The sequence below is a fragment of the Salvelinus namaycush genome, chromosome 8 (genome assembly GCF_016432855.1).
Source record: "Salvelinus namaycush isolate Seneca chromosome 8, SaNama_1.0, whole genome shotgun sequence".
Lineage (NCBI taxonomy): Eukaryota > Metazoa > Chordata > Actinopteri > Salmoniformes > Salmonidae > Salvelinus > Salvelinus namaycush.
The window spans coordinates 7,665,430-7,691,151 of NC_052314.1; the positions used below are offsets into that span (position 1 = coordinate 7,665,430).

Consider the following 25,722-nt stretch of genomic DNA (forward strand, 5'->3'; position numbering starts at 1 on the left):
CCTTAGCACCTAAACGAGGATTTGGTTAGACGGAATGCTAAATGACTCAAATGTAAATGTAAAATGCAGAGGCAGGCCTCTTTTTAGAGAGGTATTTCCAGTTACACTGAAAAACACCACTGCCTTCAGAAATTATTCACACCTCCTAATTTTTTCAAAATTGTGTTGTTTTACAAAGTGGGATTAAAATGGATTAAATTGTCATGTTTTTTGTTAACGTCTGCACAAAATACTCTGGAATGTAAAAAGTGGAAGAAAAATTATAACATTTGTAAAAAGATATGAAAAATAAAACACTAATATATTTTGATTAGATAAGTATTCAACCCCCTGAGTCAATATATGTTAGAATTACCTTTGGCAGCAATGACAGCAGTGAGTCTTTCTGGGCCAGTTCTGAATTGTGCAACATTTGCCCATTATTCTTTTCAAAATTCTTCAAGCTCTATCAAATTGGTTGTTGATCATAGCTAGACAACCATTTTCAGGTCTTGACATAGTTTTGACTTAAATCTGCTTGAAAATCTAACTCGGTCACTCAGGAACATTCACTGTCTTCCTGTTAAGCAACTCCAGTGCAGATTTGTCCTTGTGTTAAAGGTTATTGTTCTGCTGAAAGGTGAATTTATCTCCCAGTGTCTGGTGCAAAGCAGACTAAACCAGGTTTGCCTGTGCTTAGCTCCATTCCATGTATTTTTTATCCTAAAAAACGTCCCAGTCCTTAACAATTACAAGCATACCCATAACATGATGCAGCCACCACTATGCTTGAAAATAAGGGAGAGTGGTACTCAGTAATGTGTTGTATTGGATTTGACCGAAACATAACACTTTGTATTCAGGACAAATATGTAATTGCTTTGCCATATTTTTTGCAGTATTACTTTAGTGTCTTGTTGCAAACAGGATGCATGTTTTGTAATATTTTTATTCTGTACAGGCTTCCTTCTTCTCACTCTGTCAATTATGTTAGTATTGTAAAGTAACTACAATGTTCTTGATCCATCCTCAGTTTTCTCCTATCACAGCCATTAAAATTCACCTTACAGATAATTGTATGTGCGGGGTATAGAGGTGAGGTAGTCATTCCAAAATAATATTAAACCCTATTATTGCACACATAGTGAGTCCATGCAATTTATTATGTTACTTGTTAATTAAAACTTCTTCAGGTTTGGTGGGTCCCCTGAGGGATGGTTGAGCTAATGTAGGCTAATGCGATTAGCATGAGGTTGTAAGTAACAAGAACATTTCCCAAGACATAGACATCTGATATTTGCAGAAAGCTTAAATTCTTGTTAATCTAACTGCACTGTCCAATTTACAGTAGATATTACAGTGAAATAATACCATGCTATTGTTTGAGGAGAGGGCACAGTTTTGAACATGAAAAATTAATAATAAACAAATTTGGCACATTTGGGCAGTCTTGATACAACATTTTGAACAAAAATGCAATGGTTCCTTGGATCAGTCTAAATCTTTGCACATACACTGCTGCCGTCTAGTGGCCAACATCTAAATTGCACATGGGCTGGAATAATACAATATGGCCTTTCTCTTGCATTTCAAAGAAGGTACTTTGTATTATCTTTTACCAGATCTAATGTGTTATATTCTCCTACATTCCTTTAACATTTCCACAAACTTCAAAGTGTTTCCTTTCAAATGGTAGAATATGCATATCCTTGCTTCAGGGCCTGAGCTACAGGCAGTTAGATTGGGTATGTCATTTTAGGCGAAACTTGAAAAAAGGGGGCCAATCCTTAAGCAAATTGTTTAGTCCTGAACATATTTAGGCTTACCATAACAAAAGGGTTGATTCATTATTGACAAGACATTTCAGCTTTTCATTTTTTATTAATATGTAAAATATTATGGGTTATTATGGGTTATTGTGTGTTGGCCAGTGACAAAAAATCTGAAATGTAATCTCTTTTAAATTCAGGCTGTAACACAACAAAATGTGGAAAAAGTCAAGGGGTGTGAATACTTTCTGAAAGCACTGTACGCCAAATGGCACCCTATTCCCTGTATAGTACACTACTTTGATGAGGGGGGAATACGGCTCTGGCCAAAAGTAGCGCACTAGATAGGGAATAGGGTGCCATTTGGGACGTAACCTTGGACTGCAGGCAGAGCTAGCCTTGGCTAAACTAGCTGTGGATATATGAGAGGTTGCTGGACAACACAAGCAAAACCATGGCAAGGGCTAGTGCTAGTCTTATACCACTAGTGGTGCACTACTGTATTTAACCTACTCTGCACTTCACTCTCTTCTGTGTGTTTTGACGGTTAAGATAAACTATTTCTCCACAACTACATGTCAAATTGAATAAATGATTTAGCCTCTAGCCGAAGACTTTCTGTTGTGAATCTGTTGTGTTCCATGTCAACAGTCTTTCAAACCATTTGTTGGGAGATGCCGTGTAAAAGTTCTGTCCAAACAGCGGTGAACATTGCCACTGAGAGCCCATACTACCACTGCATGTGTGTGACTGTGTCAGTCAGAATTTTAACAAAGCATGAGAGAGCTGTCTTGCTATATCGCTACATCTGAGAGATGCATGTGTCAACCCCCATAACTCTGCATATCATCAACTAAAGGCTGCAACGAACCCCCTTTCCCATGTCTGAAACTGACAGGCTTTGAAGGGACTTGAATTTAGTCATTTTTATAGAACAATTCTTTTCTACATATTTTTTTACTGAAATATAGTTTATTCAAATAATTTATCGTGATAAGGCTAGACAAACTAGGACTCATTCCTGTGTTACTAAAATAATTTATTGTAGTATAAGGAGTGACTATACTTTGAATCAGTAGCCGAGCTGCTACAGAGCCACACTGGGGACAGAAACGTTTTTAATTCACTACAGTAAGTCAGACTAGGCAGGGTATAAGCGTAGATTAGAAAGATCAAGTGCTTGCCAGGCGCCAGAGCTGCTCTGGGCACATTAGATGGCTGACTAAATTGGCACGGGGGCACTGTGCCGATGCCAGGGCCGCTGGAGGCTGTGGCTATACTATTCGTAGTAATCAGCAACGACACAAGATGAGGGTTTAATGACAGTTCAAAAAAACTTGTTCAGACTTGGGCCCTGGTCAAAAATAGTGCACTATATAGAAAATAGGGTACCATTTGAGATGCATCCCATTGACATGTGTTCACCTGGTGACAGTGTCCTCACGTAAAATGCTGATTCTTTCTTCCTTTTACCGTCCATCACCTATACGAAGAACCAATCAGCTTTTACATAAGTTCCATGCATTCTTCTTCCATTCAGCGTGGGACATTTCTACATTTCTACATTCCAAACCCTCTTTCCCACCTGTTGTTCAACAATTTAGTTTTTGTCAATGTTAAGATCAATTTGATAGTTATGGGTCTCTTGTGCTTTTTATAATGCTGGTATTTCTAACATAAATAAAGACTTGGACATATTTATGCTAGGTATATCGTTCACCGAGTTCTGTGGATAAAAATAATTCAATTACAAAAAAACATAAACCAACTGTACAAATCTGGTAAACGGACACAGTATCCTCAGTCCAACACGGGCTAATAGAGCTTTTACAGCTGAAGTGGCTAGTCTGTGAAAACCACTGCCTCCTCTACAAGGGAAGGCCATTTCCATTCATTAGAACTGTCACAGGCACTTAAGGCACTCTGAGAAGCTGACGGCTAACAGTGAGCTGAGAGGGGGGTAGAAGCTGACGGCTAATAGTGAGCTGAGAGGGGGGTAGAAGCTGACGGCTAACAGTGAGCTGAGAGGGGGGTAGAAGCTGACGGCTAATAGTGAGCTGAGAGGGGGGTAGAAGCTGACGGCTAACAGTGAGCTGAGAGGGGTAGAAGCTGACGGCTAACAGTGAGCTGAGAGGGGGGTAGAAGCTGACGGCTAACAGTGAGCTGAGAGGGGGGTAGAAGCTGACGGCTATCAGTGAGCTGAGAGGGGGGTAGAAGCTGACGGCTATCAGTGAGCTGAGAGGGGGGTAGAAGCTGACGGCTATCAGTGAGCTGAGAGGGGGGTAGAAGCTGACGGCTATCAGTGAGCTGAGAGGGGGGTAGAAGCTGACGGCTAATAGTGAGCTGAGAGGGGGGTAGAAGCTGACGGCTAACAGTGAGCTGAGGGGGGTAGAAGCTGACGGCTAACAGTGAGCTGAGAGGGGGGTAGAAGCTGACGGCTAACAGTGAGCTGAGAGGGGGGTAGAAGCTGACGGCTAACAGTGAGCTGAGAGGAGGGTAGAAGCTGACGGCTAACAGTGAGCTGAGAGGGGGATAGAAGCTGACGGCTAATAGTGAGCTGAGAGGGGTAGAAGCTGACGGCTAACAGTGAGCTGAGAGGGGTAGAAGCTGACGGCTAACAGTGAGCTGAGAGGGGTAGAAGCTGACGGCTAACAGTGAGCTGAGAGGGGTAGAAGCTGACGGCTAACAGTGAGCTGAGAGGGGGGTAGAAGCTGACGGCTAACAGTGAGCTGAGAGGGGTAGAAGCTGACGGCTAACAGTGAGCTGAGAGGGGTAGAAGCTGACGGCTAACAGTGAGCTGAGAGGGGTGTAGAAGCTGACGGCTAATAGTGAGCTGAGAGGGGGGTAGAAGCTGACGGCTAATAGTGAGCTGAGAGGGGTAGAAGCTGACGGGTAACAGTGAGCTGAGAGGGGGGTAGAAGCTGACGGCTAACAGTGAGCTGAGAGGGGGGTAGAAGCTGACGGCTAACAGTGAGCTGAGAGGGGTAGAAGCTGACGGCTAACAGTGAGCTGAGAGGGGTAGAAGCTGACGGCTAACAGTGAGCTGAGAGGGGTGTAGAAGCTGACGGCTAATAGTGAGCTGAGAGGGGGGTAGAAGCTGACGGCTAATAGTGAGCTGAGAGGGGTAGAAGCTGACGGGTAACAGTGAGCTGAGAGGGGGGTAGAAGCTGACGGCTAATAGTGAGCTGAGAGGGGGGTAGAATCTGACGGCTAATAGTGAGCTGAGAGGGGTAGAAGCTGATGGCTAACAGTGAGCTGAGAGGGGTAGAAGCTGACGGCTAACAGTGAGCTGAGCGGGATAGAAGCTGACGGCTAACAGTGAGCTGAGCGGGATAGAAGCTGACGGCTAACAGTGAGCTGAGAGGGGGGTAGAATCTGACGGCTAACAGTGAAATGAGGGGGGTAGAAGCTGACGGCTAACAGTGAGCTGAGAGGGGGGTAGAAGCTGATGGCTAACAGTGAGCTGAGAGGGGGGTAGAAGCTGACGGCTAACAGTGAGCTGAGAGGGGGGTAGAAGCTGACGGCTAACAGTGAGCTGAGCGGGATAGAAGCTGACGGCTAACAGTGAGCTGAGAGGGGGGTAGAAGCTGACGGCTAACAGTGAAATGAGGGGGGTAGAAGCTGACGGCTAACAGTGAGCTGAGAGGGGTAGAAGCTGACGGCTATCAGTGAGCTGAGAGGGGGGTAGAAGCTGACGGCTAATAGTGAGCTGAGGGGTAGAAGCTGACGGCTAACAGTGAGCTGAGAGGGGTAGAAGCTGACGGCTATCAGTGAGCTGAGAGGGGTAGAAGCTAACGGCTATCAGTGAGCTGAGAGGGGTAGAAGCTGACGGCTAACAGTGAGCTGAGAGGGGTAGAAGCTGACGGCTAACAGTGAGCTGAGAGGGGGGTAGAAGCTGACAGCTAACAGTGAGCTGAGGGGGGTAGAAGCTGACGGCTAACAGTGAGCTGAGAGGGGGGTAGAAGCTGACGGCTAACAGTGAGCTGAGAGGGGTAGAAGCTGACGCCTAACAGTGAGCTGAGAGGGGGGTAGAAGCTGACGGCTAACAGTGAGCTGAGAGGGGGGTAGAAGCTGACGGCTAACAGTGAGCTGAGAGGGGGGTAGAAGCTGACGGCTAACAGTGAGCTGAGAGGGGGGTAGAAGCTGACGGCTAACAGTGAGCTGAGAGGGGGGTAGAAGCTGACGGTGAGCTGAGCTATAGAGACCGCACTTTAACCCCTGGCTACGGATTGCACTGGGGTCAGGTCAGTTAAGCCAAGTGAGCGCTTGGTGGCTAATAGGGTTTATTCCATTTGATCATAGCAAATCTCACCTCAGGAAGTCACCCTTGATGAGCCTTTTTAACAGGAAGAGGAGGCTATAAAGAGAATAGGGTGCCATTTGGGATGCAGCGGAGATGGACAGGGCAGGCTTGGAGGGAGGAGGATGGATTTACTGACTATTTCTAACATCACCAAGAACACAGACACTAATGTTTTTGAAAGTGGTGGGCCGCTCACCCACAACTTAAAGTCCACAGTTCTCATACAACACACCTCATATCTTGTACCCACAGTGACCCTCTCACTACAACACACCTCATGCCCTGTACCCACAGCAACAGTCCTGTACCCATAGTGACCCTCTAACTCTAATACACCTCATGTCCTGTACCCACAGTGATCGTCTAACTCACCTCATGTCCTGTACCCACAGTGAGCCTCTAACTACAACACACCTCATGTCCTGTACGCACAGTGACCATCTAACTCAGCTCATGTCCTGTACCCACAGTAAGCCTCTAACTACGACACACCTCATGTCCTGTACCCACAGCAACAGTCCTGTACCCACAGTGACCCTCTAACTCACCTCATGTCCAATACCCACAGTGAGCCTCTAACTACAACTCACCTCAAGCCCTGTACCCACAGCAACAGTCCTGTACCCACAGTGAGCCTCTAACTACAACACACCTCATGCCCTGTACCCACAGTGACCTGCTAACTCTATGGGGTGGCAGGTAGCCTAGCGGTTAGTGCGTTGGGCCAGTTACCGAAATGATGTTAGTTTGAATCCCCGAGACGACTAGGTGAAAAATCTGTCAATCTGCTCTTAAGCAAGGCACTTAACCCTAATTGCTTCAGGGTCGCTGCCAGTAATGGCCCAGACCCTACTCTCCAAGGGAGTGGGATATTGCTCCAGGGTCACTGCCAGTAATGGCCCAGACCCTACTCTCCAAGGGAGTGGGATATTGCTCCAGGGTCGCTGCCAGTAATGGCCCAGACCCTACTCTCCAAGGGAGTGGGATATTGCTCCAGGGTCACTGCCAGTAATGGCCCAGACCCTACTCTCCAAGGGAGTGGGATATTGCTCCAGGGTCGCTGCCAGTAATGGCCCAGACCCTACTCTCCAAGGGAGTGGGATATGCAAAAAACACATTTCCATTTCACAGCACACACTTGTACAGGTTACACAAATATAAGCACCCCCTATTTGACCTCTAACACGCAGCAGTGAGCTGACAAACAGCAGCTCACTAGACACACCACTAACCCACTCTAGGCGGTCTGTAAAAGCAGTGCATGCCACAAAACCATAAAGTAATAGACAGTTCAGTGGTGCTAAACGTTGTTTCATTGGTACAGCAGTAGGGGAGAGTTTTATACATTCAGCATCACTCTGTCAAGGGAAATATAGTATTCTTTCTAACAAAGATATCTACATATATTTCAGGATGTTGTGTATCCCTGGAAATAATCAGAATATATAGCTTGTCCAATTTATGGGGAAAGTTGAGCCGCCTACAAATGTCTGTACTGAATTAAATATTACCACAAACTTTTTAAAACCATGTCTATCTTTATTTCCCAAACACAATTCAGCACAATCATAATCGCCTGCTTGTCTTTTAATCATTTGAATCATCTTTTAACACAGGCTTAAGACCTAACAAACACTTTGTACTTTTTTTAAACACTTTTAACATAGGCCCTGATGTTACCTCAAATCCCAGTGATAATGCCTGGGAAGAAAACAATTACATTTGCTCAACTTGCCATTGGCTCAACTTACCCCATGGTCATTAGCCTAGTTTACCCCAAACAAAAGAATTATGGGCTAAAAATACCCCAATTTGGGCTATTCGGAAACCCAGCGCTGGTTAAATAGTGGGTTGTTTTGACCTAGCACATGTTGGGTTGTTTTAACCTAGCACATGTTGGGTTGTTTTGACCTAGCACATGTTGGGTTGTTTTAACCTAGCACATGTTGGGTTGTTTTGACCTAGCACATGTTGGGTTGTTTTAACCTAGCACATGTTGGGTTGTTTTAACCTAGCACATGTTGGGTTGTTTTAACCTAGCACATGTTGGGTTGTTTTAACCTAGCACATGTTGGGTTGTTTTGACCTAGCACATGTTGGGTTGTTTTGACCTAGCACATGATGGGTTGTTTTGACCTAGCACATGATGGGTTGTTTTGACCTAGCACATGATGGGTTGTTTTGACCTAGCACATGTTGGGTTGTTTTGACCTAGCACATGTTGGGTTGTTTTGACCTAGCACATGATGGGTTGTTTTGACCTAGCACATGATGGGTTGTTTTGACCTAGCACATGATGGGTTGTTTTGACCTAGCACATGATGGGTTGTTTTGACCTATAACATGTTGGGTGGTTTTGACCTAGCACATGATGGGTTGTTTTAAACTAGCACATGATGGGTTGTTTTGACCTAGCACATGTTGGGTTGTTTTGACCTAGCACATGTTGGGTTGTTTTGACCTAGCACATGTTGGGTTGTTTTGACCTAGCACATGTTGGGTTGTTTTGACCTATAACATGTTGGGTGGTTTTGACCTAGCACATGTTGGGTTGTTTTAACCTAGCACATGTTGGGTTGTTTTGACCTAGCACATGTTGGGTTGTTTTGACCTAGCACATGTTGGGTTGTTTTGACCTAGCACATGTTGGGTTGTTTTGACCTAGCACATGATGGGTTGTTTTGACCTAGCACATGTTGGGTTGTTTTAACCTAGCACATGTTAGGTTGTTTTGACCTAGCACATGATGGGTTGTTTTGACCTAGCACATGTTGGGTTGTTTTGACCTAGCACATGTTGGGTTGTTTTGACCTAGCACATGTTGGGTTGTTTTAACCTAGCACATGATGGGTTGTTTTGACCTAGCACATGATGGGTTGTTTTGACCTAGCACATGTTGGGTTGTTTTGACCCAGCCAGTTGGGTTGCATGAATTACCCAAAATGCTGTTTTGTTGGGATAACCCAAACATGGGTTAATTTAACACTCAGTTTGGTATTTTTCTACTCTCATAATGGGTTGACCTAGCAGCTGGGTCTTTTTGAACATAAGGTTCAAGGTTATAGATCTTATTGGCCACCCGTGAGAGTAAATGTCATTCATGTTCTTCATGTCAAGTTTACATACTGCAAATTCAAATTTCAGTATTATTTTTTACACATTCTTCTACAATATTAAGATTATTTATTGCATATTATAATAAGGTATACCATGTTATTGCCTAATAATGTATACCACCTTATTGTATCCCAACAATGTGATTATCATAGGCTTTTAGAAAACTCATGAGCGTCATCAAAGTTACAAAAATTAAATGTTCAACCTTAATATGTGATAACTATGCAACAAAACAGATGAACATGAATGGCATTCACTCTCATGGGTGGCTAAAAATAACTATCTGAGAGCCACACCCCTACAAAACTACACCTCCAGTCTTCTGATCTGACCTGCTGGGTCATATCTCAATAACCCAGCACCAAAAACCCAACACCCAGCATCCATAACCCAACTGTTTTAAAAGAAAACAACCCAGCTAAGTGACCCAACGCCTGCAACCCAGCAATTGGGTCAACCAAACAACCCCACATTTTTTTGTGCAATGCAAACATTCTGACCTTGTTAGCCCACACAGCTACAAGTATGCACTTTCACGCTAGGTTTAGAACCTCATATTGAAGCTTATAGAGATCCTAATGGATGTATAAAATCTTTAAATTAGATACAAGCATCATGAAACCTCTAACACAATATATTAATTTGACTTGGTGAAAATAAGTTATTTGGATCTAACTTGCTTACCACTTTTTTCCATGTGGTTTCTTCCTTCACATACTCCATGAAAAAATGACCTCTTCCTAAATATTTCATAAAATAATTACTTTTGTATATGGTTTCCAAGAAACAAGGGTGGCTCAACTTACCCCACTCTCCCCTACCAGATCTGCCTTTTTACAATGATGCCTCTGCACACCCAGCTATAAAGACTCCCTTGTTCTCTGTCTTTCGAAACATGTATGGATAAGGCAATGTCCATAGCAAAATGTATGAATCTAAAAAATATAAAAGCAAAAAAAGAACCATAGCTACAAAAGTATTGTCCTTAATATTTTTTTAAATGAATAATCGCAGAACAGGTCAAGGGGAACGGGTCAGAATTGAGAAAACGCTCTGAGTGGGAGAAGAATGACAAAAACGTAGGTGGCCTAAATAGTGAACCCTTCAAAAAAGAAAAAGGAAGATAATGGAAGAAAAAAGGGTACAGTGGTTTTAGAGATGGGTTTCTGTAAAGACACGTAACAGCACTTCAATCTGGATCCACAGTATACGTTTATGGCTGCATTTGCATTTGTGGAGCGAAGTTCGCAGAGCCAATCAATGCATTAATGTAGAAGTCTCTCAGCCTTAGTGATTTATTTATTGATCTCCTGCTATTTTAAGCCAAACACATCACATAAAATGAACCCATCTGCTAATCTCACTGGGCAGGGTCAAATGCCAAAAACGTAAATGAAACGCATCATCAACAATATTTAATATACAACAAATAAAGTGGTGAAATTCTAAAGGTTAGAATGAAATGCAATAAGGAATCATCGCTGTAACTGTAGTTCATTTTGACTTCAAATAGACTTCAAATAGGGAGCTAAAACAGAGAGATGTTACTTATAGCCAGATGGATGGATGAATAGATGGATGGATAAATAGATGGATGGTTAAAATAGATGGATGGATGAATCCTAATCTACACTGCAGTGTTTGGGTTATTGTTTGTTGCGACTGGTGGGTCCTTGGGGAGTGAATGTTTTTATTTATTTTTGTTAACAATGTACCGTTACTGTACATTTCACCATTGCCATTAAAGAATGTATAGAAACAAAACAGAGGGTAATTTCTGAAGCTACAGTGGATTAGTGTTTTGATGATATTAATTAATCTAATTTTACACTTATGAATTATGTTAACTACTATTTCTCTTATAAAAACATATATATATATTTAACCTTATTTAAGCAGGTATTCACACTGAGGTCCGAAGACCTCTTCCCAAGGGAGACCTGGCCAAGAGAGGCAGCTCAGTCATATGTATCCCCTATATGGGAGTGAAAAACTTAAGACACACAAATTGACCAAAAACAGATGGGGGAACGCTGACACTGCTTCAAGACACTCTCAGCTGTGTGCTTTGTCTCCCTGCCTTAGCATCGATGTACATCACTTCTGTTAGACAGGCGGATGACACACACACACACGCACGCACGCACACGCACACACATACATACACACACACACACACACACACACACACACGCACGCACGCACGCACGCACGCGCACACGCACACGCACACGCACACGCACACGCACACGCACACACACACACACACACACACACACACACACACACACACAGAGAGAGAGAGAAAGTGGCTCACTCACAGTAAACCAAAGACTATCTACAGTAAAGTAGAGGCTGTGATCAAGCGATGATGCCTTTGGCTATTTGGCTCTAGAGATCACTACTCTACACTGCACCATATCAATAACAAAGTGAAGCATTAAGACGATAGATCAGTGGGGCCTCTGATATCATGACAATTACCATGTGTAGCATAGCAACACAGAGAGATGTAAGATCTCCATGGCTGTGGGGTATAGCAGCATGCAGGAGCATGCAGTGGGAGTCAACCACTGGCCTGATGTGAGGAGACAGATCTGAGGGGGAGAAAAGGGAAACTAGCGATTTCACTTCTCACAGATCTGTGATCTATGGGTGGGGGATTTGGCACTTGTAATTGAATGGTTCAAAGTTCCTCTGAAGAGGAAATAGACACAAAGGAAAAGCTAAACATACGTACGCAGTGCGCATACACACATACAGGAGAGCTCACACACACAGTCTTGTTTAACTAACCTTGTGGGGACCCACAATTGATTCCCATTCAAAATCCTATTTTCCTTAACCCCTAACTCTAAACCTAACTCTTACCCTAACCCTAACTCCTAACCTTTAACCCCTAAACCTAACATTCTAACCCTAACACAATAGCTTTTTTTCCTTTTGGGGACTGACAAAATGTCCCCAGTTGGTCAAATTTTTGTTTGTTTACTATTCTTGTGGGGACTTTTGGTCTTCAAGCATAGTTAAACATGTCCATGTACAGAAGAGCACACACACGTACAGCGGGGGTATAGGCCTTCTCCTACCGTCCTGCTCTGTCTTTGTCAGCTCCACCAGTTTCTTTTGTTTCAGTGTGTCCACCACGTCGGCCAGGCTTCCTTTGCGGCGCTCAAGTGTTCCGAAGGTGGATCCGCCTAGCTGCTCGCCCCGCTCGCGGGAACACTCCTCAGGCTTTGGTGGAGAGGTAGAGTTATTCCGGTAGGAGTACAAGGAACAGCCCTTGCTGCTACCATTGTCCTATAGGAACAAAAACAAAATGGGTTGGCAGATAGGTTAGAGCGTTGGACTTGTAATCAAAAGGTTGCAAGATCAAATCCCCGAGCTGAAAAGGTACAAATCTGTCCTTCTACCCTTGAACAAGGCAGTTAAACTAGGCCGTCATTGAAAACAAGAAATTGTTCTTAACTGACTTGTCTACTTAAATGGGGGTTTGGAATTACTTTGACTTCTTATTTTTCCTTTAGTAGCTTATGGCCATTACCTCAACTAAATATTAATGGCCATTATTTCAACTAATAACTAACTCACCACCAAGTAAAGTGTAACTTAAACAACAATCACTATTTATATAATTGCTTTTTAAATTGGACTTTTCACCACATCTCTATTGACTAATGTTTGTGGTTGTTGCTGTTGTGGGTGTTGTTGCTGTGGGTGTTGTTGCTGTGGGTGTTGTTGCTGTGGGTGTTGTTGCTGTGGGTGTTGTTGCTGTGGGTGTTGTTGCTGTGGGTGTTGTTGCTGTGGGTGTTGCTGCTGTGGGTGTTGTTGCTGTGGGTGTTGTTGCTGTGGGTGTTGCTGCTGTGGGTGTTGTTGCTGTGGGTGTTGTTCAAATCATCTAATGTTTGTGGTTGTTGTTGCTGTGGGTGTTGTTGCTGTGGGTGTTGTTCAAATCATCTAATGTTTGTGGTTGTTGTTGCTGTGGGTGATGTTGCTGTGGGTGTTGTTGCTGTAGGTGTTGTTGCTGTGGGTGTTGTTGCTGTGGGTGTTGTTGCTGTGGGTGTTGCTGCTGTGGGTGTTGCTGCTGTGGGTGTTGTTCAAATCATCTAATGTTTGTGGGTGTTGTTGCTGTGGGTGTTGTTGCTGTGGGTGTTGTTGCTGTGGGTGTTGCTGCTGTGGGTGTTGTTGCTGTGGGTGTTGTTGCTGTGGGTGTTGCTGCTGTGGGTGTTGCTGCTGTGGGTGTTGTTCAAATCATCTAATGTCTGTGGTTGTTGTTGCTGTGGGTGTTGTTGCTGTGGGTGTTGTTGCTGTGGGTGTTGCTGCTGTGGGTGTTGTTCAAATCATCTAATGTTTGTGGGTGTTGTTGCTGTGGGTGTTGTTGCTGTGGGTGTTGTTGCTGTGGGTGTTGTTGCTGTGGGTGTTGTTGCTGTGGGTGTTGCTGCTGTGGGTGTTGTTCAAATCATCTAATGTTTGTGGGTGTTGTTGCTGTGGGTGTTGTTGCTGTGGGTGTTGTTGCTGTGGGTGTTGTTGCTGTGGGTGTTGCTGCTGTGGGTGTTGCTGCTGTGGGTGTTGCTGCTGTGGGTGTTGTTGCTGTGGGTGTTGTTGCTGTGGGTGTTGCTGCTGTGGGTGTTGTTGCTGTGGGTGTTGCTGCTGTGGGTGTTGCTGCTGTGGGTGTTGTTCAAATCATCTAATGTTTGTGGGTGTTGTTGGTAAAATCATCTTCTTACAGCAGAATCTAGAGTCCTGTATAGGCAGCCAGAGTATGACACCGTGGCACGGCAGTGGGGAAAGGACAAGTTGATATCTACATCCCAAATGGCTGCCTTTTCCCTATGTAGTGTACTACCCATAGGGACTTCAGTCAAAACTAGTGCACTATATAGGGAATAAGGTGCAATTTGGGACAAAGCCATAACTCATGGGTTTCGCAACAAAGGCAGTCTTTTGGGCCTGTGCCAAGAACACGGTTACAGATATCCACTCCCTCCATCTTGTGATTGACGAATTAAACTCAACGCAGAAGAATGCCACAGGTCATAGCCTGTGGGCCAAGGGTAAGAGGTACACACCTGTCATGCATGGAGATAGCAGTGGTTTTCAGGTTAAAAACAGCCAACTCTGACTATACAGCAAAGCAAAATCCCACAGTACTGACTATGGACATTTTTTGTGTGGAAATGACAAACTTCAGAAGCCTTTTTTTGAACCACAAATACACTACAAGTTTAACATTTTCCTGCAACAGGGTGATCCAGTTAAGATCCTACATCTGTACACTTATGACATCATAGGTCAAAGGGCATTCATGGGGCCAGTAATACTGTAGCACAGCGATAGAATGCATCCCAAATGGCACCCTACTCCATATAATCCACTACTTTTGACCAGAGCCCTATGGGTCGTGGTAAACAGTAGTGCACTATATAGGGATAGGGTGCCGTTTGGGACATAACCATACTGTTTTTAATAGTGAACCGACATTGTCCCTCAGCACACACTCTAGCACAGGTGGCCTGACGAGAGGTTTATTTCTGAATGTTGTCTCCTCCTCTTACAGAGTGGGGGGATCTCCAAGAACATTAGATGGCTTATGTTACAAACACAAGGGGCTTTGGCTAACAGAGACATCTAAAGACGTCCTTGAAACTGTTCCAAGAGGCATTTGTCTTAAAGAGGAAGATTCCTCTATAATGGGGATCAGTGACAGTGTCAATCTGATGAAGAGTGTGTGTGTGTATGTCTCACCGTCTGAGTAGAGCCTATACTCTTCCACGCCAACTCAGGCTGGCTGTCTCTGATTGGCTGGTGCTCCTCTGGGAGGGGTTTGCTGTGCAGAGTGGGCGAGGCCGGCTGGTCCTGGCTTTCTCTGTCCTCATTGGCCCAGCCCACATCGTCCTGACCCATCGCTTCCTCTTCCTCCGTCGCTGGGGGAAACGGAGGTGTGGCTTGCTTGGAAGACATCATTCTATAAAAAAACAATGAAAACATTTATGACTTTCTTCCACGTTCATTCATATCTGTATCTTGTTATGCACCTGTTGAGGAAAAACCACAAAACACCTCTTAACACTGAATATTCAGGATTAGAGTGGATGTTGGGATGATACTGTAGAATGCTCTCACACTTGAAGGGAAAAACAAGAAAATACCTTTTCTTCTACATTACAATCACACTGATGGACAGAAGTGAACCACAGGAAGACTTCCTTGTTTTTATTTTCCTCCCCTTGTATTGTTTTATTTGTTAAGCACTTTGAAATGCCTCCCCTGGAAGAAATGTGCTCTATAAATAAAGTTTGCTTTGATTAAGCTTATGTTGCCGATGGCAGATGGAATTTTATCAGTGTTATGACTCCATCACCTACTGATTCCTAGAAGTTTGAGTATTGAGGTCAATCATTAGGAAGACAATCAAGCTTACACTGCAAAACTTCTCCAGCGCCTGTCTTTCATTTATTATTTATTATTTTTGTATTTTACCCCCTTTATCTCCCCAATTTCGTGATATCAAATTGCGATCTTGTCTCATTGCTGCAACTCCCCAGCGCGCTCGGGAGAGGCGAAGGTCGAGTCATGTATCCTCCAAAAAGATGACAAGCCAAACTGCGCTTCTTAACACCTAATCCAGAAGCCAGCTTGACCAATGTGTCAGAGGAAACATCGCCCAGCCTGCAGGGGCCCGGCCCGCCACAAGGAGTTGCTAGAGCGTGATGAGCCAAGTATAACCACCCCGGCCAAACCATCCCCTAACCCGGACGACGCTGGGCCAATTGTGTGCAGCCCTATGGGACAGAGTTTTCTCTATCTTCTTCTCCAGTGTTACCCTATCTCCAAAGGCCATTTTGAACATGATACATTCCCCCCATCCCCACCCACCGGCACGCACACACACACACAGTAATACACCCATTTGTGGTAGGATAATCTATTAGACAGTGTATAGATGCAGGATCTTAATATAGAATAGAACATGGAACCGACAGAGATGGTCGCCTCGCTTCGCGTTCTTAGGGAACGATGCAGTATTTTGTTTTTTTATGTATTATTTCTTACACTGTTACCCCAGGAAATCTTAAGTCTTATTACATACAGCCGGGAAGAACTATTGGATATGAGAGCAACGTCATCTTACCAACATTACGACCGGGAATACAACTTTCCCGAAACGGATCCTCTGTTTGGACCACCACCCAGGACAATGGATCGGATCGCAGTAGGCGACCCAAAACAACGGCGCCGCAGAAGGGGCAGACGGAGCGGGGTTCTGGTCAGGCTCCGTAGACGGGCACATCGCTCACCGCTCCCGAGCATACTTCTCGCCAATGTCCAGTCTCTTGAAAACAAGGTAAACGGAATTCGAGCAAGGGTTGCCTTCCAGAGAGACATCAGAGATTGTAACATTCTCTGTTTCACAGAAACATGGCTCACTCGGGATACGTTATCAGAGTCGGTACAGCCACCCGTTTTTTCACGCATCGCGCCGACAGAAACAAACATCTCTCTGGTAAGAAGAAGGGTGGGGATGTATGCCTCAAGATTAACGAGTCGCGGTGTGATCATAACAACATACAGGAACTCAAGTCCTTTAGTTCACCTGACCTAGAATTCCTTACAATCAAATGCCGACCACATTATCTACCAAGAGAAATCTCTTCGATTATAATCACAGCCTGGTATATCCCCCCTAAGCAGATACCTCGACGGCCCTGGAAACCACATATTCTGAGGCTGCATTTATTGTAGCTGGGGTTTTTAACAAAGCTAATCTGAAAACAAGGCTCCCTAAATTTTATCAGCATATCGAATGCGCAACCCGGGCTGGCAGCATTCTGGATCATTGCTACTCTAACATCCGCGACGCATACAAAGCCCATCCTCGCCCTCCCTTTGGCAAATCTGACCCGACTCCATTTTGTTGCTCCCAGCCTATAGACAGGAACTAAAACAGGAAATGCCCGTGCTCAGGTCTGTTCAACGCTGGTCCGACCAATCTGATTCCACGCTCAAGATTGCTTCGATCACGTGGACTGGGATATGTTCCGGATAGCCTCAGACAACAACATTGATGTATACGCTGATTCGGTGAGCGAGTTTATTAGCAAGTGCATCGGTGATGTTGTACCCACGATGACTATTAAAACCTTCCCCAACCAGAAACCGTGGATTTATGGCAGCATTCGCGCAAAGCTGAAAGCACGAACCACTGCTTTTTATCATGGCAAGGCGACCGGAAACATGACCAAATACAAACAGTGTAGCTATTCCCGCCGCAAGGCAATCAAACAAGCTAAGCGTCAGTATAGAGACAAAGTAGTCACAATTCAACGGCTCAGACACGAGACATAAGTGGCAGGGTCTGCAGTCAATCACGGATTACAAAAAGAAAACCCGTCCCGTCGCGGACACCGACGTCTTCCTCCCAGACAAACTAAATAACTTCTTTGCTCGCTTTGAGGACAATACAGTGCCACTGACACGGCCCGCTACCAAAACCTGTGGGCTCTCCTTCACCGCAGCCAATGTGAGTAAAACATTTAAACATGTTAACCATCGCAAGGCTGCCGGCCCAGACAGCATCTCTAGCCGCATCCTCAGAGCTTGCGCAGACCAGCTGGCTGGTGTGTTCACGGAAATATTTAATCGAACCCTATCCCAGTCTGCTGTTCCCACATGCTTCAAGAGGGCCACCACTGTTCCTGTTCCCAAGAAAGCTGAGGTAACTGAGCTAAACGACTATCGCCCCATAGCACTCACTTCTGTCATCACGAAGTGCTTTGAGAGACTAGTCAAGAATCATATCACCTCCACCCTACCTGACACCCTAGACCCACTCCGCTTTTCTTACCGCCCCAATAGGTCCACAGACAACGCAATTGCAATCATACTGCACACTGCCTTAACCCATCTGGACAAGAGGAATAGCTATGTAAGAATGCTGTTCAACGATTACAGCTCAGCATTTAATACCATAGTACCCTCCAAATTCATCATTAAGCTCAAGACCCTGGGTCTCGACCCCGCCCTGTGAAACTGGGTCCTGGACTTTCTGACGGGCCGCCCCCATGGGGTGAGGGTAGGAAACAACATGTCCACCCCGCTGATCCTCAACACTGGGGCCCCACAAGGGTTTGTTCTCAGCCCTCTCCTGTACTCCCTGTTCACCCATGACTGCGTGGCCATGCACGCCACCAACTCAATCATCAAGATTGCAGACGACACTACAGTGGTAGGCTTGATTACCAACTACGACGAGACGGCCTACAGGGAGGAAGTGAGGGCCCTCGGAGTGTGGTGTCAGGAAAATAACCTCACACTCAACGTCAACAAAACAAAGGAGATGATCGTGGACTTCAGGAAACAGCAGAAGGAGCACCCCTCTATCCACATCGAAGGGACAATAGTGGAGAAGGTGGAAAGTTTTAAGTTCCTCGGCGTACACATCACGGACAAACTGAAATGGTTCACCCACACAGACAGCGTGGTGAAGAAGGCGCAACAGCGCCTCTTCAACCTCAGGAGGCTGAAGAAATTTGGCTTGTCACCGAAAACACTCACAAACTTTTACAGATGCACTATCGAGAGCATCCTATCGGGGTGTATCACCGCCTGGTCCAGCAACTGCTCAGCCCACAACCGTAAGGCTCTCCAGAGGGTAGTGAGGTCTGCACAACGCATCACTGGGGGCAAACTACCTGCCCTCCAGGACACCTACACCACCCGATGTCACAGGAAGGCCAAAAAGAACATCAAGGACAACAACCACCTGAGCCACTGCCTGTTCACCCCACTATCATCCAGAAGGCGAGGTCAGTACAGGTGCATCAAAGCTGGGACCGAGAGACTGAAAAACAGCTTCTATCTCAAGGCCATCAGACTATTAAACAGCCATCACTAACATTGAGTAGCTGCTGCCAACATACTGACTCAAATCTCTAGCCACTTTAGTAATTAAGAATTGGATGTAATAAATGTATCACTAGTCACTTTAAACATTGCCACTTGATATAATGTTTACATACCCGACATTACTCATCTCATATGTATATACTGTACTCTATACCATATACTGCATCTTGCCTATGCCACACGGCCATCGCTCATCCATATATTTATATGTACATATTCTTATTCATTCCTTTACACTTGTGTGTATAAGGTAGTTGTTGTGAAATTACACCAAAGAGAACCAACCTCAGTTTCTAAAATGTAAAACAGATCGCCACTTCAGTATTAGCACCCCATAAATCGCGCAGGATGGTTTATCTCTGAAGTATTCCATCTCCTGGGTCCCCTAATACCTAAATCTAACCCTTACTCAACTATCTAAGAGAGAGAGAGAGAGAGAGAGAGAGAGAGAGAGAGAGAGAGAGAGAGAGAGAGAGAGAGAGAGAGAGAGAGAGAGAGAGAGAGAGAGAGAGAGAGAGAGAGAGAGAGAGAGAGAGAGAGAGAGAGAGAGAGAGAGAGAGAGAGAGAGAAGTTGAGAAAGAAAGCTAAAGAGAGAATGTGTTCAAGTGGGAAGGAAAGGTAGTGAAAGAAATGAGAAAGAGAAAAAGAGAAGGGGGGAGGTCCTTGAGATTGACTCCCACAGTAGCAGGTGTCCACAGTGATTTGATAGGAGCATATACAGTGGATCAGAGGTGGGGGGTCTGTAACTCTGTCAACTGGAGAACATTATACATCATAAGTGCTGAAAGGAAACCTGGGGAGCGGGGACAGTGTCAGCACTAGCAGTGTGTGTGTGTGTACTTGTGTTTGTGCACGTGTGTGTGTGTATGTATGTGTGTGAACGTGTGTGTATGCTTACGTGCGTGTTTGTGTGTGTGTATGTGTATGCTTACATATGTGTGTGTGTTCAAAGGGTGTGGAATGATTGTGTGATTGAGGGCAAAGCCAAACTTAGACAGAAGTCCATTGCATTGATGACATCTGACACCAGTCCTGACCCTACCGTGACACTGACGATAGCATCATTGGTTAATTAAACCACCAAATACCTCTACTGTATTTATCTAAATTGCTGTCATGCTTACTTCCAACTTAAAGGAAAATTCCACCCAAAAACAATATTTTGGTTTTTGTTTCATTCGTCCATTGTCGATAAATTCCCACATTTTTTTGCATGTCAGCAATCAAGTTTTCAAAATATATAACTTTCAAATTACAGAACTACAGCTGGTACGATGCATTTTGCATCATAGGATGTAAATATGATGCAAAATGCATCATACGGCTGTATTTCTGTATTTTGAAAGTTATATATCTTGAAAACTTGATTGGTGACATGGAAAACATTTTGTGACTATATTAACAATGGACTAATGAAACAAATATCAAAAGTTAGTTTTTTGAGTTGTCCTTTAAAATGGAAAATTCATCATCTCCAGCACCACCACAATGTCAACATATGTGACCCAATTCAGGAAACTAGGTGTACGTCGCAAGTCATGACTTCACAGGAGAGCTGTTTGAAAGTAAATTGTATTTATTTTTAAACATTTTTTCACAAAAATGCCTTCTTGAACATGTGAACTTTCATGTGCCTTAATATCAAACGTGTATGCCATCTGTAAATACAAATACAATTGTAAACTTCTTATGGCTGGGGCCAGTATTGAGTAGCTTGGATGAATAAGGTGCCCAGAGTAAACTGCCTGCTACTCAGTCCCAGAAGCTAAGATATGCATATTATTAGTATATTTGGATAGAAAACACTCTGAAGTTTTTAAAACTGTTTGAATGATGTCTGTGAGTATAACAGTATTCATATGGCAGGGAAAAACCTGAGAAAAAATCTAACCAGGAAGTGGGAAATCTGAGGTTTGTAGTTTTTCAATCGAATATACAGTGGGATATTGGTCATATTGCACTTCCTAAGGCTTCCACTAGATGTCAACAGTCTTTAGAACCTTGTTTGATGCTTCTACTGTGAAGGAGGGCGGAATGAGGGCTCTTTGAGTCAGGGGTCTGGCAGAGTGCCATGAGCTGACCATGCGCGTTCACGTGAGAGTTAGCTTGCGTTCCATTGCATTTCTGAAGACAAAGGAATTCTCCGGTTGGAGCATTATTGAAGATTTATGATGAAAACATCCTAAAGATTGATTCTATACATCGTTTGACATGTTTCTACGAACTGTAACGGAACTTTTTGACTTTTCGTCTGCACCTAGTGATCGCGCCTCATGAATTTTGATTACTGGGCTAAACGCGCGAACAAAAAGGAGGTATTTGGACATAAATGATGGACTTTATCGAACAAATCAAACATTTATTGTGGTACTGGGATTCCTGGGAGTGCATTCTGATGAAGATCATCAAAGGTAAGTGAATATTTATAATACTATTTCTGACTTTGTTGACTCCACAACATGGCGGATATCTGTATGTCTTGATTTGTTGTCTGAGTGCTGTACTCAGATTATTGCATGGTGTGTTTTTCGGTAAAGCTTTTTTAAAATCTGACACAGCGGTTGCATTAAGGAGAAGTGTATCTATAATTCCATGCATAATAGTTGTATCTTTTATCAATGTCTATTATTCCATGCATAACACTTGTATTTTCGTCAACATTTATGATGAGTATTTCTGTAAATTGATGTGGCTCTCTGCAAAATCACCGGATGATTTGGAACTACTGAACGTAATGCGCCAATGTAAACTCAGATTTGTGTATATAAATATGAACTTTATCAAACAAAACATACATGTATTGTGTAACATGAAGTCCTATGAGTGTCATCTGATGAAGATCATCAAAGGTTAGTGATTAATTTTATCTCTATTTCTGATTTTTGTGACTCCTCTCTTTGGCTGGAAAAATGGCTGTGTTTTTCTGTGACTAGGTGCTGACCTAACATAATCGTTTGGTGTGCTTTCGTCGTAAAGCCTTTTTGAAATCGGACACTGTGGTGGGATTAACAACAAGTTAATCTTAAAAATGATGTAAAATACTTCTATGTTTGAGGAATTTTAATTTTGAGATTTCTGTTGTTTTGAATTTGGCGCCCTGCACTTTCACTAGCTGTTGTCATATCGATCCCGTTAACGAGATCCCAGCCATAAGAAGTTAACTTCTTATGGCTGCAGGGGCAGTATTGAGTAGCCTGGATAAAAGGTGCCCATTTCAAATGGCCTCGTACTCAATTCTTGCTCGTACAATATGCATATTATTATTACTATTGGATAGAAAACACTCTCTAGTTTCTAAAACCGTTTGAATTATATCTGTGAGTAAAACAGAACTCATTTTGCAGCAAACTTCCTGACAGGAAGTGGAAAATCTGAAATCGATGCTCTGTTCTAGGGCCTGCCTATAAATGTGCTTGATATTTATTAGTATACATGCACTTCATACGCCTTCCACTAGATGTCAACAGGCAGTGAGAGAAGAAATGGAGTGTATAACTTGATCTGAGGTCGAATAAAAGCTCTTGGCATGACGTGACACCAATTTCCTGTTTTCAGGAAGACGCAAGGAGGAACCTGGGATTGCCTTCTGAAAAGCTGTCGTTATAGACGGCTAATATCTCCGGCTTTGATTTTATTTGATAAATGTGACAATATCATCGTAAAGTATGTTTTTTCAATATAGTTTAATCAGATTATTGAAATTTTTTAGGGAGTTTTGGCGTGTTCCGTTCTCTGAGTTTGTTGACGATGGAGAGATTCGCGCCACTTGGCTAGTGTGCTTGCTAATTCAAGAGGGAAAAATGCCATTCTAAAACCAAACAACGATTGTTCCCGACAAAGGACCCCTTGTACAACATTCTGATGGAAGATCATCAAAAGTAGGACCCATTTTATGATGTTATTTCATATATCTGTCGGAACATGTCTACTAATAGTTTGCGCCCAGATTTTGGGCACTCTGTCGCTATAACGTAAGCTGGATGTCGTAATGAAGTTATTTTTAGAATTCTAACACGGCGATTGCATTAAGAACTAGTGTATCTATCATTTCCTATACAACATGTATTTTTTAGTAATGTTTATGAATAGTTATTTGGTCAGAATATGTGAGTGTCAGAAAAATATCCGGACGTTCTGGGAAAAAGATGCTACGTTAGCACAATGTATAACCACTGATTTCAGCTCTAAATATGCACATTTTAGAACAAAACATAAGTGTATGTATAACCTGATGTTATAGGACTGTCATCTGATGACGCTTATCAAGGATAGTCAAAAATTATATATCTTTTGCTGGTTTGTTACGATCACTAACTTTTGCTGCTGGGAAATGGCTTGTGTTTCTGGCTATTGTGGTAAGCTAATATAATGCTATATTGTGTTTTCGCTGTAAAACACTTAAGAAATCGGAAATATTGGCTGGATTCACAAGATGTTTGTCTTTAATTTGCTGTACACCATGTATTTTTCAGAAATGTTTTATGATGAGTATTTAGGTATTTCACGTTGGTCTCTGTAATTATTCTGGCTGCTTCGGTGCAATTTCTGATTGTAGCTGCAATGTAAACTATGATTTATACCTGAAATATGCACATTTTTCGAACAAAACATAGATTTATTGAATAACATGTTATAAGACTGTCATCTGATGAAGTTGTTTCTTGGTTAGTTTGGTTGGTTCTTGGTTAGTTTGGTTGGTTTTGTGCATGCTACCTGTGCTGTGAAAAATGTCTGTCCTTTTTTGTATTTGGTGGTGAGCTAACATAAATATACGTGGTGTTTTCGCTGTAAAACATTTTAAAAATCGGACATGTTGGCTGGATTCACAAGATGTGTATCTTTCATTTGCTGTATTGGACTTGTTAATGTGTGAAAGTTAAATATTTCTAAAAAATATCTTTTGAATTTCGCGCCATGCACTTAGACGGGCTGTTGTCATAAGTGTACCGGCACCGCCCTGCAGCCATAACAAGTTAAATTACGAGCCTAGTTGGTTTAGCCACAGAAAAAGACACAACCTTACCGCTAGCCATGATTGGCTGAGATAATGAGTGGGCTGGACATGCCGAGAGATGAGTTTGGATTGGTCTACCATATAGCACACGTCTGTCTATTGGAGCTGGTCAGTATGTTTAGGTAATCCTGTCGAAAACTGCTTTTAAATATTTTTTTATTGCGTAGTAAAACTGCATAAACCTAATGTCAAGTTAAAGTGTACTGTTAGCTAGCTAACGTTATGTGTATGCTTTTCACTTTCTGGAGGACCAAGTTTTGAAATCAGTGGAATTTGAGTATGAAGGCTAAGGAGATGGAGAAAAGACAGGTCTGGAATACATCATCAAACTAAGGCAACAATGCATGGCATCAGACAGGAGATGTGTCCAACCATGATGTATACTGGTAAGATTTTCAGATATTACACGTTTCTAATTTTGACAGAAAGTGGTTTAATTTCAAGTGTATTGTTAGCTAGCTGGCTGGGTTGCTAGCTAACGTTATGTGTATGATCTTATTATTCGTATCTCAGACACATTTGCTTGACTAGTTATAGCTATAGAACCTGGTGGTTAACTACCTGCAGATTCATGCAGGGTAGTAACGTCATGAGTTGTGATTATTGTCCATTGTTTAGCTAGCTAGCTACATGTCTTAACAAAAGACTCCACTCTAATTGTGACAAAGTATTTTCATTTCAGGTTAATGTGTACTATTAGCTAGCTAGCTAACATTAGCTGGCTGGCTCACTAACTAACGTTACGTCATGCGTTGGAATTCATTGCTCACCTAGCTAGCTATCTAGCTACATTTCTTAGCAAAAGACTCTCGTCTTAGTGTGCCAGAGCGCAGAATAACTGATGCATTTTTGAACGCTCAACACCCGTTGAATCTGTCCTGTGTCAGTAAACATAGCAACAAAGCGTAATTCAATTGTTGCCAGCAGCACAGTTACAGTCACCAACACTCTGGATAACATGAAAAAAGCCTAACCAGCTCTGCTAGGGTGAGTAAAATGGTCAGAGTGGGGTGTTCTCTCATTATGTGTCTGGAAGTAGCTAGCCAATGTTAGCCAGTTAGCTTGGGTGCTTGACTGTCGTTGTGATGTCAGAGCTTTTGGAACAACCCTACTTATTGGCCAGAGTGTCCAGTGTGTGCTCTGAATGTGAAACACTCTGAATTTACGAACGGACAATCTGACAGCACAGTTGCAGTCACCAACGCTCTGGATAACATAACAGCCCAACCAGCTCTGCAAGGGCGAGTAATGTTCAGTGAGCTGTTCCCTCTTTTGTAGATGTCTGGAAGTAGCTGGCAAGTTAGTACAGAATGCACAGATCAACCCTTAAGGAGATGGGTGGGGCTAAGGCTTAAGAGGGTGTGAACAATGCTGAATGGGTGTAGACAAAGGAGGGCTCTCCAATAGTAATACCAAAACATTGAAAGACGGTTTTCTCAAAAGTGAGTTTACAAGTTTACAATGACTTTCCCATTGTTTCCTCAAATGCAGTGTATGATATACCATTTTGTAGCTCTGAGTCTCTACTTTTATCAAATGTAAAAAACGAAATTTAAATGTTGCTACATAAGACCGAATCCAGGTGGTGAGTCACATATGTGAAAATGGGTTTCTATGTTTTGTAGTCAAAGAGA

At 43.3% G+C, this 25,722-nt stretch overlaps 1 protein-coding gene across 1 annotated transcript in view; it reads right to left on the reverse strand.

Moving 5' to 3' along the window:
* LOC120052349 (transcription factor SOX-6-like) overlaps positions 1 to 25,722 on the reverse strand; it is a 183,676-nt gene that overhangs the window by 98,131 nt on the left and 59,823 nt on the right. The window contains exons 3-4 of the mRNA XM_038999204.1: positions 14,914 to 15,133; positions 12,258 to 12,468 (exon numbers count right to left, since the gene is read on the reverse strand). Of these exons, the coding sequence (XP_038855132.1) occupies positions 12,258 to 12,468; positions 14,914 to 15,132 (430 nt within the window). The 5' untranslated portion in view covers position 15,133. The remainder of the gene's footprint in view (positions 1 to 12,257; positions 12,469 to 14,913; positions 15,134 to 25,722) is intronic.